We start from the raw sequence: 14,882 nt of genomic DNA on the forward strand, positions 1-14,882 counted from the left end.
TCCTAGCTGAGTACACACTTGTTTTTATCTTTTACATAAGAGCAAGTCTTCATTAGCTTTCACATATTGAAGAAAATGGTCTGAAGTCTTTAGTGGTTAGTGCTAACATTACCCAGTTAATAATGCTAAACATAGTATGCAATACATGACAAATTTCTACATTTTCTTTAGAACCAAATGTTAGCTATTATGTATTTTCATTGTTGGGGGGCATGAAACGAATCTTAACCTGGAAGAATTTTAATGGAATTAATTTGTAATTTATAGGGATAGACTTCACAAATAGAAAAGAAGAGTATGGCCCTGGCGTTCAAGGCAAAGAACATTCTGCTCATTCGGATCCTCTGGCCCCTCCAGTGCCCCCAGTGGTTGCACTGCCACAGTCCCCGCCCCCAGCTGCCATGGGAGCGGCCGGCGCCGCTGCTTTTCCTTCCGCCGCTTCCATCCCGTCGGCTGGGGCTCCTTCCACTTCCTCTGCTCACCTTCCTGTTTCTGCAACTCTTGGCGCTGGGTCTACAGCGGCTGCTGCACCAGAAGAAATGGTTAGTACAGGGACTACAGGTGCCCACGTGGGGAAGGGGGCTCAAAACTTGCTCGTATATTGGAGACTTGGAACATAGAACCTATTCTCTCATGGAGGAAAAGTCTGTATGGTATTTAGGCCCAGCCACAGAAAATAAATTAATACACGAAGTAGCTAAAACAATTTTTTTTAAGATTTTATTTATTTAGAGAGAGAGAGAGAGAGTGAGAGAACACGAGAGGGGGTAGGGTCAGAGGGAGAAGCAGATTTCCCACGGAGCAGAGAGCCCCATGTGAGATTCGATCCCGGGACTCGGGGATCATGATTCTGAGCCGAAGGCAGTCGCCCAACCAACTGAGCCACCCGTAGCTAGCTGAAAGTTCTATTATAGTAGTGATAATTAAAACAAAAATAAATTTTTTATATCACATTTTTCAAGAACTATTCAGGAAAATAGATTAGAGAAAGCTGATGACAGGGCGCCTGGGTGGCTCAGTCATTAAGCGTCTGCCTTTGGCTCAGGTCATGGTCCCAGGGTCCTGGGATCGAGCCCAACATCGGGCTCCCTGCTCAGCGGGAAGCCTGCTTCTCCCTCTCCCACTCCCCCTGCTTGTGTTCCCTCTCTCGCTGTGTCCCTCTCTGTCAAACAAATAAAAAAAAATCTTTAAAAAAAAAAAAAGAGTTGATGACAGACTATTTTGAAGGGAACTCTAGTGCGTATTTCGAAGGGCTTAGAAGATTAAGGGCTCCTTTGTATATTTGTATTCAACTACAGCTTTGCCTTTTCCTGGATGTAGATATATCGTTAACACTACTCTGTAGTTACTCCGTCTTGATTTGATTAGGTTGTAATTCACGATTGGAATAAAGATGGAAGTAGTTTTTCCTAGTCACTGAGCTACTTGCAAGGGAAGTACATAGAGCATGGAACTATTGAATGGGGTTGGAGTATTTGTGTGAGAACTTGCCTGAAGGGAAATTAATCAAGCTAATTAATATGGAAGAGTTACAAAGCATGTCAGGGTTCTGACTCCTGAGCCTCCTCTTGTTAAACCTGTATTCTTCAAACAGCGATTCTCAAAAGTGAAGGGAGTGGAGATACAGTCCAAACTTACCGGACTCACTTCTGCAGGGCTTTTTTAAAAACAATGTATCCCCTTCCCTACAGGGGCTTGGGTTGGGCACAAAGGCATGTCTAGTTTTATAAAGCTCCTGAGGTGATTCTGATTTGCTTGTGTCCCTCTCCTGCTGGACCCTAACCACTTACCTGAGGGGACAGAAGATGGCAGAATAGGTTTTATGTCTTATGGCGCCCCTGGCAGACCTTTAGAAGCTGCCATTGCCCTGGACGGCTCTCTGGAGCTAAGGAAGGCATTGAGTCAGTCAACTGGTCATCTGGAGTAGTCCAGCCGACATGAATTTCTGCCTTTTGGAAGCTATTAACTTCAGGGAAAAATATGTTGAGATCTGATGCTTATCACGTTTGCTCTTGATTCAAAGAGGTTAAAAAATATAGCTGTTAAGAGAAATTTGAATGTGTGAGGGAGTTTTGACTTAGAAATAAGACACTAAAATTCAACTCTGATGTGTTCAGCTGTGTTTATTTTTCATGATTACACATTTTCAAGTGTGATCCTATACAGATGATCTCATTTAAGTAAACACAGTGAGTGTTTATTTAAATTTCTGGTTTGTCATTCATGTTGCATATTCAGATAATACACAGACCTGGATTTTTCAAAATTCCCTTCAAATATGACTACACCATTCGTACATCTGCATTTATATATAAACCTGAACATGCACAGGAAGAACTGAATGAATGAGTATGCTTACCACCCTATTTGTTACTTTTTTAAACCATTTGAGATAATTTTGAAGTCTTTGAAACCTGAAAAACACAATATTGTGTAGACAGCCCTTCCAGCTACATCCTCCTTCATTAATAGATACACATTCAATTTTGTTCACATAAATACAGCCTTTAGGGTTAGGGGGAGAGGAAAATCAGAAGTAAATCACTCTAAGTATAATGCTAGTTTTCTTCCTTCCTTATATAATTATAGTCATCAGATTCAGATTCACCTCAAATGTGTCTTCTTGTTTTTAAAAAGAACCATAATAACAAAAGGAGGAACAAGAATATTAGTTGGCTAACTTACCTATGTGAAACCATCATTGTTAGGACTAGGAAAGGAGAGATTTGTGAGGTAGGCCTGGTTACCTTTCTTTTCATTTTAATCACAGAGGCTTCCTAGGAACTATTCAAAACTTCTTCTAGTCTTAGTATTTTCAGTTGCTAAAAGGAGGTGTTTACAGAGAATAAACTGCAGAGCCTGGGAAACAAATAACTGGAGAAAGGAGGATTACCATCCTAGTAAAATAACACCTTCATCTGTAAAATTTTTAATTTCTGCAGACATCCTCAATATGTTAAATAACATACCAGAATTTCATGGTGGAAAGCACTTTTCAAGAACTACATTAGGCATACACAAGCAAATATGTTGCAGTTCACAAGGCTGGACAATAGGTGGCACTTTATTTTTTCTAACTCCCAGTTGGAATAATTGAGGGGTTCCAGTTGGATTTTTAAACTCTTTAGTAAAGGTGCCCTCTTAACTTTCCTCTTCATCTGAATGGAAAGTGAGAGGGTGTCTTAGGCACCCAGCACTGCTTTCCTCATTTTACAAATGGAAACTGAGGTTTAGGGAGAGAGAGGGAATAACTTGCCTGTGGACACAAGCAGTAACAGAGCTGGAATTCAGACTTTGACAGTTTGGTCACAGAGCCCTGTTTCTTAACCGATAATCGGGTTTGTCTCCATGTCAAATATTAAGAAACAAATACTGAGGGGTGCCTGGGTGGCTCAGTCGTTAAGTGTCTGCCTTTGGCTTGGGTCATGGTCCCGGGGTCCTGGGATCGAGCCCCGCATCGGGCTCCTTGCTCAGCGAGGAGCCTGCTTCTCCCTCTCTCACTCCCCCTGCTCGTGTTCCCTCTCTCGCTGTGTCTCTCTCTGTCAAAATAAATAAAAATCTTAAAAAAAAACACACAAATACTGAGTTTTAAAAAATATGTCATTTCCCTTTGCTTTCTTAATCCTTTTGATTTTGTTGCATTTGTTGATATGGCATAAAATGCTAGAATTTCCATTTTAGGGCATTTTTTAAGTCACTTAAGCTGATAAATTTAATGAGATCCAACATGACTGGGACGAGTAAGTGGTCATTTAGTCAAAAGGTCAGTTTAAAAAAGTTAAAGCAGGAAATTTTTAAAAATTATATATACATATATTACATACCATTTTATGTTCAAACATAAGTGTATATATTAATTTGCTAGTGTAGCTGAACTGAGTATGGGTTCACAGATTGTAATTAAGCCATCTTTTTTATATAATCTACACTCAGTGGACTATTTTTTCTGTAATTTCCAGTTTCACTTTTTGTAAAGTAAAGCAAGAACCTAACAAAACTTGCAACGCAATCTGATTATAGAACAAACCATTTGAAAACAAAAAGCAGACCTGGTAAACATGCAAGTCAATTAAGACAACTATTTCAAAGAAGTGTATAGAGGTTCCTTTTTAGTCTTTATTTCTTTACTGGAGTATGTATTTCCATCTTACTGAAGGCATTTTATTTTATTTTTTTAAAGATTTTGTGTATTTCAGAGAGCGAGAGCACGAACCAGGGGGAGGGGCAAAGGGAGAGGGAGAAGCAGACTCTCTGCTGAGTAGGGAGCCCCACTATGCTTAACCCACTGAGCGATCCGGGCACCCCCTGTTGAAGGCATTTTAAAGCAATTCTCAACTGGTTGGGTGAAGGTTATCAGCCATGGGCATTTTTCCAACTACTCTAGTTTTTCTCATTCCACATGTCTCCCTCTCAAAACTTACATAGTTTTTCGTTCATTCCTTCATCCTCCAAGTAAGAACAGCTGTTATAGTTGGGAGTGTTTACACCCCTCAAATGTGACTGGGCAGGAATAAGGTTACCAGCTTAATTGTACTTCAGTTTTCAATTTTTCATAAAAATACTCTTACCGGCACATTTTATATTTTACATTTTAAAATGGTTTTTAAAACTCTTCAGTTTATAAAGTCTTTTTTATACCTTCTTTTAATAAGAAATAGGATAAAGTTTCCCTAAGGTCAAAAGCATGAATTTAGTCCACAAAAACATATTGGTAAATATTTTAGGATCAGAGTTTTGGTTTCTTAAATTCATAAGACCCACAAAAACTTAGTTTAAATAGCCAAATAGTTTCTACATTATTATAGTGAGAAACAGTTGTCTAAATATCTCTCCCTAAATTCTATTAGCTGTTTCTCCTATTTACCTTTTTTTCCCTAAATAATATGCTGATATCATCATTTCCACATGCATCAGTTTCAGACATTATCTGTTGGACTTTTTATTATGGATGAAAGAATTTGGCCTTTTTATACCACCTTATTTCTTCCCTTCCCCTCCCTCATCCACCGTATGAATGTATGTATGTATTTGAGAGAGAGAAAGCATGTGAGCAGGGGGAGGGGAAGAAGGAGATAGAGAATCTTCAGCAGGCTCCACGCTCAGCACAAAGCCGGACTTGGGGCTCAATCTCACAACCCTGAGATCATAACCTGAGCCAAAATCAAAAGTCGGATGCTGAACCAACTGAGTCACCCAGGCGCTCCTCCACTTTATATATTTAGATACAGATATTCCAGCTTTGCATTGTTAAAATTTATGATGACTATGTAAATATGGCTAAGCTACAAATGTATACTATGCCTACATTTCCTTTCTAGTACAATTTTTTATTCCTGGAACTGATTCCTTCATTTTTCTTTGCTTGGTTTTCTGTGCAACTGTAATTAAGTCTCAAATCCAAACTCTCCAAGGATTTACAAAACCTCACTGAGTGCTATTTTCCTAGAGTCCTCCCGACACACCAATATTCTATCATTTTAATTTTCCCAGAGACATTTCTCATGGAATCCACTATCTTCTTTCAATATACAGCTGTGACCATCTGTAGCTAGATGCAGATATGTAAAGAACTTCAGTGAATGAAACCTCAGATGGACTAGAACAATGAGGAAAGATCACTATTTAATAATGCTTTTGAAAAAACTATCGTTAGAGGGAAAATTAATTTAGATTCATAATTCACACTGAAATTTCAAATGTTTTAGTAAGTTAAACCCAAATAAATAAATGTTAGAAGAGTATAATTACCACAGCTGTCCAAAGCAGGCTGCTTGATTCAATTATGGAAGAAATTAATGATAAGCTATAATTTTTTAAATTTATGTGCATTGAAAAATAAAACAGATAAAATGAAATAGGGAAAATTCTATTAGATAAGTATCTGTATCAGGAGCAATTAAACATTCATCAGGAGCAATTAGACATTTTTGAGAGCAATACCCGTTCCTGGCAAGTAATTAAAGAACATGGATAGTTGACAAAATGAACTGCAAATATGAAAAATTAATAAGGGGGCTCCTGGGTGGCTCAGTCATTAAGCGTCTGCCTTCAGCTCAGGTCATGATCCCAGGGTCCTGGGATCGAGGCCCGCATTGGGCTCCCTGCTCAGCAGGAAGCCTGCTTCTCCCTCTCCCTCTGCCTGCCGCTACCCCTGCTTGTGTTCCCTCTCTCGCTGTGTCTCTCTCTCTCTCAAATAAATAAATAAAATCTTGAAAAAAAATTAATAAGGAACCACAAATTAAATCAAATATATATGTTATTCCTGATAGAAATATAATCTTTCTGGAGTATCATCCAGCAGTAAGTAACAAAAGCTGTAAAAGCTGGCATTACCTTTTGATATCATCATCTCATTTTTGCAAAATATTCTATAGAAATAACTCAAAAGGGGAATCCTCATTTACAAAAATTTGTTTCCTATTAAAATAGGAAAATAACTGAGCTAGATAAACCTCAGTTTGTTGGTTATTAAAACCTCTCATTAAAAATTATAGCAGGTCTCTGTATTCATGAGAAAAAGTATATTAACAAAGCAATAAAAAAGAACACGAAAGCATATGTCTAATGAGAAGCATATGTGTAAAATTAATTATACATAAGGATCAAAAGTGTTCATAAAACAATAATGGTTGCCAAGGGTGGTTGAGGAAGGGAAACGGATATGATTCTAAAGAGTCACAAGAGGGAGACTGTGGTGCTAGAATAGTTCTGTGTCTTGATTACGGTGATAGTTACAGTAATCTAGACGTGATAAAAATGACACGGATCAAGACTGATGAATCACAGACCTGTACCTCTGAAACAAATAATACATTATATGTTAAAAAAAAAAAAAAAAGAAGGGCGCCTGGGTGGCTCAGTTGGTTAAACGACTGCCTTCGGCTCAGGTCATGATCCCGGAGTCCTGGGATCGAGTCCTGCATCGGGCTTTCTGCTCGGCGAGGAGCCTGCTTCTCCCTCTGACCCTCTCCCCTCTCATGTACTCTCTCTCTCTCTCATTCTCACTCTCTCAAATAAATAAATCTTTAAAAAAAAAAGAAAGATAGTAGGAAGGGAAAAATGAAGGGGGGGAATCAGAGGGGGAGACGAACCATGAGAGACTGTGGACTCTGAGAAACAAACTGAGGGTTCTAGAGGGGTGGGGGGTGGAGGGATGGGTTAGCCTGGTGATGGTATTAAAGCGGGCACGTTCTGCGTGGAACACTGGGTGTTATACGCAAAGAATGAATCATGGAACACTACATCAAAAACTAATGACGTAAAGTATAGTGACTAACATAACATAATAAAATAAAGTTAAAAAAATAAAATAAACTGCTAATCAACACCAAAAAAAGAATGACATGGATCTATAATACCAAGGCATTATACCCATGGCAGCTTCTTGGCTTTGACATCATAATTATACTATACTTATATAAGATGTAATCATAGCAGGAAACCCGGTAAGGAATTCACAGGACCTCTCTATACTATCTTTGCAACTTCCTATGAATCTATCTATTTCAGAATAAAGAACTTTTTAAAAAGTTTGCAAGAAAAGAAATAAATAAAAATAAATAAATAAAAAGTTTGCAAGATCCTATAAAATGGTCGGTACACCCAAGGTTAAAGGGATGTTTTGGGGTGCTTGGTTCTTTGTTCTGCTTTTTGTCTCATTGTTTTAAGTTTATTTTTTCCATCTTACAGTTGGTTAATATACAGTTATTTTTTAAGTGCCTATGTATTTCCTTCATAAGTTATAGAAGCAAAAGTACTATATATTTTACCATGAAATTTCTACCAGTTGGGTATTTTTTTTTTTTTTTTTTAGTATGTGCCCAGAGTTGTGACATCTGCACAACAGAAAGCTGGAAGAACAATTACAGCCCGGATCACAGGGAGATGTGATTTTGCCTCAAAAAACAGAATTAGTAGCAGCTTAGCTATAATGGGAGTTTCTCCTCCCATGAGCTCAGTTGTTGTGGAAAAACATCATCCAGTCACAGTGGTGAGTACATATTTGATGACCTTTGTCAAAAAAATTTTTTCCTGAGAGTTTATAGACTAATAAAAACTTAAGCTACATGTTGAGGAGAAGATGAAAATTCATGATGACTCCTACTTGTTCTACCTTTTATTATGATACTTTGTATACTTACAATTATCAAACCTGTTCTGAATCTCCCTTAACTCTTTTAGGAAATTAATTTCAGAAACACTGTTTCTTCTCAACAGTGTAAAAATTATCAACACAAAAAGTAATTCACTGTGTTGGTGACCAAAAGAAATATACAAATGATTTCTCATTAATTTAAAAAGAAGAGACAAAAGCTGTTTACTCATTATCTGCTGTTCATGTAGCAGGTATTTGATTATAAGAAGTACTTCCCTATTTTTATAGTCTTTAATTTTGGCTTTTTTTTTTAAGTCTTCCCCTTTTTTCTTTTTTTTTTAAAGATTTTATTTATTTGAGAGAGAGAATGAGAGAGAGAGAGAGCATGAGAGGGGGGAGGGTCAGAGGGAGAAGCAGACTCCCCACTGAGCAGGGAGCCCGATGCGGGACTCGATCCCGGGACTCCGGGATCATGACCTGAGCTGAAGGCAGTCGCTTAACCAACTGAGCCACCCAGGCGCCCTTCTCCCCCTTTTTTCAGTACAACTTTCAGCATATTTGTAGTTTGGGAAAAAATTCAAGTTGCAGTAAATTCACATGATATAAAAGACAATACCTGGAATTTAAGCAAAAATAAACAAAAAAGCCTGAGTTAGTATCTCAGTTTTGCTACTTACTTAAGCCTTTGTGATCATAACACAAATCAAGTAAAATATTTGAGCTTCCATTTCCTGTTGTGTAAAATGGGAGTGTAAAGAGTACTTAGCTCCTAGAGTTATTTTCTGGATTCAGGATTAAATGAGATAATGTGAAAATTGAATGAGATATACTAAAAAAAAAAAAGCACTTTATAAATTGTAAAACCACAAGCAGATTTAACTTAATAAAAATTACTAGAGAAAGGTACATGGGATACCTCTGTATTATTTCTTAACATTGCATATGAATCAACAATTGTCTCAAAAAGTTTTAACTTTTGAAAGTTACAAGATCACGTCCTTAAAGAGAAACAAGAATTGACTTTAAAAGAGAATGCCCCCTATATAAATTTTCAGTGTTAGACAACACTCCTGTCTACTTAATATGTCAAAATATTAGCAAAAATATATGTGAAATGATTTTACATCCTTTTCTTTCTGGCAGTAGATGATTGCTAGATGATTAAGAGGAGCTGGAGTGTTTAAATTTAGCCTCAGGTAAAGAATGACCACAGTGAAGTGGAGACTGACACAGAGGCACCAAGTCCAGATGGAGGGTATGGAGGGTGGAGGAGTATCAGCCTTCAGAGGTTGCAAAGACTCAGAAAGTCCTTAAGTGACTTCTCAATACATGTTTGAATATGCGAGATTTGGTATCAGAAATAAGAAATGAACTCATTTCTATTTTTATCAGCACATATGTGTATAGAGAGGGAGAGGGACTGTCCATTTGTAAGATAAAGAAGGCATAAAGAGATCACATATATGCTTAATTTTAACTTAGGCAGCCTTTTGTTTTTGTACTAATGATAGGAATTCATATTCCAAAGGAAAAAAAAAAAACAACACAAGGAAATAAAGACTTACAACCCCTGTTTCTGAGATTTACCTCCCCAGCTGCCCTTTGCTAATTCAGTATATATAGTACTTCTCGTACTTCTCTAGTAATTGGTCGTGAACGAGACAGCCAGAAACTGCTTCATGATTACCTAAGTGGGATTATATAACAGACACTGTGGCAGTCCTCTGTACTACTTTTCTTTTTTTAAAAGATTTTATTTATTTGACAGAGAGAGAGACAGCGAGAGAGGGAACACAAGCAGGGGGAGTGGGAGAGGGAGAAGCAGGCTTCCCGCCGAGCAGGGAGCCTGATGTGGGGCTCCGTCCCAGGGCCCTGGGATCATGACCTGAGCCGAAGGCAGACGCTTAACGACTGAGCCAACCAGGTGCCCCTGTACTACTTTCATTTTATCCCCAAAATTAAGACCTGTAACTACCAGAAACAGTTACTAATAAACCAGTAGTCAGATTTCTGACACTTTAGCCCCATCTGCTGGATAATTGCTTGTTCCTAGTGCTACTTCATTTTCTGCCATATTTCTGGAGATCATGAAACCAGTGGTAAGGTGAATCTGTTTCTGCATTTCCTCTTGCCCATCCTCCCCAAGGAGAAATAGCTCTTTTAACAGGGTCAGATTAGGTTGTTAGCAACTAAATTTTCATAGTAGTTGGAAGAATCTCCTCCATCTGTAATGGTTATCCATTTATCTCTGTACAATGAAACATTTATATAAAATAGTTTTAAGACAGGAAATTATTTTTCCATTTCCTTAAAGAGGAACTCTTAAAGCAGGATCTGTCATGAAGACCTTTGTTGTAAGAGTTTTCATTATTTTTTTTAAGTAAAGGGTTTTTAAAATATCCAGTGAATGTTTTGATCAAATATATATAATTCTACTTCAAGTATTTTAAAGATGACTTTTCTAAGTGAACGACCCAACTAGGAATGTACATGTACTACTCAGTGACATGGACTGAGACCTGGATAACAGGTCCCACTTCTGCCTACTGAGAAGCTGTATCCAGTATAATAAAGGAAATCCTTGTACTTGTACATTTTACACATACGAATGCATGTAATATCTACTTGTATAGATGAAGTGAAGTCGGTTGCGCACTGACTAATGCTTTGGTGCCTGGGTCCAAGATGTTCCCCTGAGCTCTGAGATGGTATGGGCATCCTCCTCTTGAGATTTGTCCTCAGCGTCTAATTATTTGTATAGAAAGTTGTAATCCACAATAAGGAGCACCAGGCTTCTGGAAATATCTCCTCTTGTATAATCATAAAAGGTTTAGTCAGCTCCCAGGTGAACCAGGTTGAAATACGAGAGATGTGCTTTACTCGGTTTGAAGCAAGGACCAGGCAGGATTCCTCAGAGCTTTCCCATGTTCCCTGAGATTGAACTCCATTTGTTAACAGATACAGGGAGGAGAAAATTGATTGGAGTGAAGGGAGGGAGGGCTTGGGGCTGACCCTTCTCCCAAACACCATAAAGTCCATTTATGTAGTTGGCCTCTGTAAACATTACAAGATTCCACTGGAGTCCTCTTTGAGGAATGACTTCCATGGCTTTTTTTGTGATCCCCTGGAATATAGCTCTGATACTGAATTGTGGGTATTGAGCACATCAGTCTAACTTACGGATTAAGGACCACATCTTATCTGTTTTAATGGCTGCTTCACCAGCTTACTGCATGTATCTACTGGATGCTTAACAGATACTAGTTTGGTTAAATTACATATAATAAAATGGTATTTAATAGGTGTAATTTTATGGGATTGTTAAAGCATATTTTTACCTTTTCAGCAAACCATTCCTCAAGCTGCTGCAGCAAAATATCCCCGGACGATTCATCCTGAAAGTACCTCAGCTTCTAGATCCCTTGGAACCAGGTCAACTCACACCCAGTCTCTCACAAGCATTCATTCCATAAAAGTGGTTGACTAAAATGAATATGCACATATTGAGATCTTTTAATTCTTCTGGTTTTACCAAGAATTAGAAGTCTCTAGTTGTTAAAATTTCATATTCTCAGAACATCATAGATATATCATGTTCATCTTTTCAAAATTACAAGAGACTTTTTCAAGCCATACCATCCTTTGTAACTATATGTAGGATTATTTTAATGTTATTTTTTTTAATTTAAGCAATTAAGTAAAACTTTTTTAAATTAAAAAATGACTTAATTTTTTAATAGGTTCAGCCTGTCACTGATTACACCATAAGAGTTTATAAATTCTGTTTTCTCAACGTTATTTCCAAAAGGCTAAATCATTTCCAGTGTTACTGAGTAAACTTTGAGAACTTTACTAAAAATATTAAAACTAATAGAAAAATTAAGGTATTTTTATTTTAAAATTTAAAAAAAGTAATGATACTTTAATACAAAGTTTTTGTGATGGTAGTGTATTAGTCTTCATTTTCCTCAGACTATTACAATTAAAAATGGGAATTGGTGAGACCTGTGAATAATTTTAATGTTAAAAGGGAAAGATTTTTTTTTACTAGCACAAAAAGAGAGACACAAACATCAAAAAAAATTTCCTCTTGGAATGATCCTGTTTCTTTTTTTTTTTTGTAGTTTGTTTGTTTGTTTGTTTATTTATTTATTTATTTTATGTTCAGTTAGCCAACATATAGATCCTATTTCTGATGTTCTTTCTTGCCCTTCTGAAACTGTACGGCATTGAACCCTTTTTCTCTCTGAACATCTAAACATCGCCCTGTGGGGGAAGGTTTAGCACTGGGCAACTCAGCAAACCTTCTAGGCCTGGGCAGAGACTTTTCAGTGGAAGAAACTGTCTGGGTAAAAGTGGTTGAGGAAATCAAGACCAGGCTTCTAATGGTTTTATTGCTGGCTGACTGGGTTATCTTGGGCCAGACATTTAATTTCGTGAATCTTAGGATTACATCTGTGAAACAGTGAGCTGGACCTACCCCTCCTATTTCACGAAGTACTTTGGGTTACATAAAAACAAGTCCATTCTAAAGAATCTGTCCAGAGCCTCAATTTTCGTATCTTTGACAGAATTGGATGGACTTACTTAGAAGCCTCTTTTATTTTGAACATGATCTAGTTCTATGCTCTAACTTTATTATAGGAAATAGTTTCTCTTACTGCCTCACGTTGTAATAGAACATGAGAATAAATGGGAGATAGGCAAATATCCTGTTTTCTAAAGGGCACACCAAGGCTTCTCTGTACTTTTCTGAACTAAAGAATCAGAGTATTAGACCCTTCTTATGCAGCACTGTTCTGAATTCTGGCCCAGTTACCACTGTGGCAAACAGCTCCTCAGGGGTTTCAACAAACACAAACCAACAGCACCTCTTGTGCTACCCATACCTCGGCCACGCTCTTCTCTAGGACTTCACCATGCACTCTGAGTGAAGCACAACAGACCACAGGCTCCATTTGGAGCCTACTCATATGCAGCCCGGAATTAACACCCCATTGTGGTAACAGATCAATTCTTCCTTTCTCCCCTGTATGAACTGCACTGAGGTGTACTAGTCCATCCCATCTCTCAGAGTACCCTGGAAGTCAGATGATCAGTTATGCTTCATACCAAGTGGTGGCCAATTTGGTATTTCACCCTGGTCTGGGCTCTCCCTCCTTTCTCATCTCACTCCCTTTTTCCCTCTTGCTTCCTTGGATTTACACTCCTAAGAAACAGCTACTCGTAGACTTTGGTCTCAAGCTCTGCTTTTTGAAGAACCTAGATGACAATTAGGAATGGTTTTCAGTATCCAAGCCATAACCATATGGGCAAACTAAAGGGAATATTATGAATATTGAAATTAAGAATATCATAAGCATCTTTTTAAACTTTAAGCTCTAGAAATTGTATATTGTTCAAAGCAGAATCAAATAATTAGTGTTAGCCTAATTTAACATAAACACCACAATTAAAACACTTATACAGTAAGTGTGTATTCTATTTGTTTACTTTTGGGTTAAGAGGTTACTCAGATTTTGGAAGAGGGAGTAAGTAGCATGGTCAGTGGAAACCAGGCATACTGAAGAACAGATCGGGGCGGGGGGGGGGTGTGCCTGGGTGGCTCAGTTGTTAGGCATCTGCCTTCGGCTCAGGGCATGGGATCGAGCCCCGCATCGGGCTCCCTGCTCGGCGGGAAGCCTGCTTCTCCCTCTCCCACTCCCCCTGCTTGTGTTCCCTCTCTCGCTGTGTCTCTCGCTGTCAGATAAATAAAATCTTTAAAAAAAAAAAAAAAAACAGATGGGGACAAGACTTTTCACTGAATACCTTTCTCTTAAAACTTTTTGCCTGTGTGAACATAACTACCTATTTTAAACATAAACGTAAGTGGGCCATTTACAATCAGCATGAGACAAAGATGTAAAACTATAAATTCATGATAGAATAACTATACTGATACTGCTCATGATTTTATCTCTGGCCTTGAAGAATTAAGCGTCAGAATTTGAGAATGGAGAGCCTTAAATTATAATGAACAGGTGCACATAAACTGATACGAGTTGATACTTGATTTCATATTTATTTCATAACTTTCTCAGATTATAAAAATACTACATGCTGACTGTCAAAAAAACCTGGAAAGTACCAAAAAGTACAAAGAAAATGAAAATCACCTGTAATTACATCACCAAGAGATTAAAAAAACAACAAACATTGGTGTAATCACTTCTGGTCTTTTCTAAGCAATATACTACACATGTGTGTTATTTAAAGCCAACAGTAACTGTAAATTTCCAAAACTATTTCTTCTCACTGAAGAGAAATAACGAACAGTGGATGATTTCAATACTGTGAGCATGAGATTAGACATTTAACAGGCATTCAACCTTCATCTCCAATGCTGTGGAAGAGAGAGACACTCCCCATTTTATAAAGAAGGCAACTGAAGATCTGAGAACTTGAGTATTAGTATGCCCAAAGGCTCACAGTTAAGAAGTGGCAAACCCTAATTAAAACCATGTCTGTCTATTCTAAATCCCTTGGTTTTTTCATATACAAGGATGCTGCTCCTACAAACATTAAAAAAAAAAAAATGGTGTGCAAAACCTAGATTATGCTATCACATATGTTGTATCAAATGGCAGAAATGCAAAAATCATATACAATTTGCTTTAAGTAAAAGTAAAAAAAAAACTTCTGACCTTTCATTTCAGTAGTTGGAAAGTACTAATACCATTTTTTCATCCGGTAGAGCTTCTTGTCATCACCACTGTCACAGCTGAAAGGAAAATCAATACTACTGCTA

At 37.7% G+C, this 14,882-nt stretch overlaps 1 protein-coding gene across 6 annotated transcripts in view; it reads left to right on the forward strand.

Moving 5' to 3' along the window:
• Nucleotides 1–13,179, forward strand: part of POC5 (POC5 centriolar protein) — a 40,573-nt gene extending 27,394 nt beyond the window's left edge. For all 6 annotated transcript variants that reach the window (XM_025892695.2, XM_073905312.1, XM_073905311.1 and 3 more), the window contains 3 exons: nt 268–542; nt 7,814–7,990; nt 11,442–13,179. In XM_025892695.2, the coding sequence (XP_025748480.1) occupies nt 268–542; nt 7,814–7,990; nt 11,442–11,582 (593 nt within the window). In that variant the 3' untranslated portion in view covers nt 11,583–13,179. The remainder of the gene's footprint in view (nt 1–267; nt 543–7,813; nt 7,991–11,441) is intronic.
• The last annotated feature ends 1,703 nt before the right edge of the window (nt 13,180–14,882 follow it).

The sequence above is a fragment of the Callorhinus ursinus genome, unplaced genomic scaffold, assembly GCF_003265705.2.
Source record: "Callorhinus ursinus isolate GAN/ISIS: 27379988/994484 unplaced genomic scaffold, GSC_fseal_2.0 scaffold23, whole genome shotgun sequence".
Classification (NCBI taxonomy): Eukaryota; Metazoa; Chordata; class Mammalia; order Carnivora; family Otariidae; genus Callorhinus; species Callorhinus ursinus.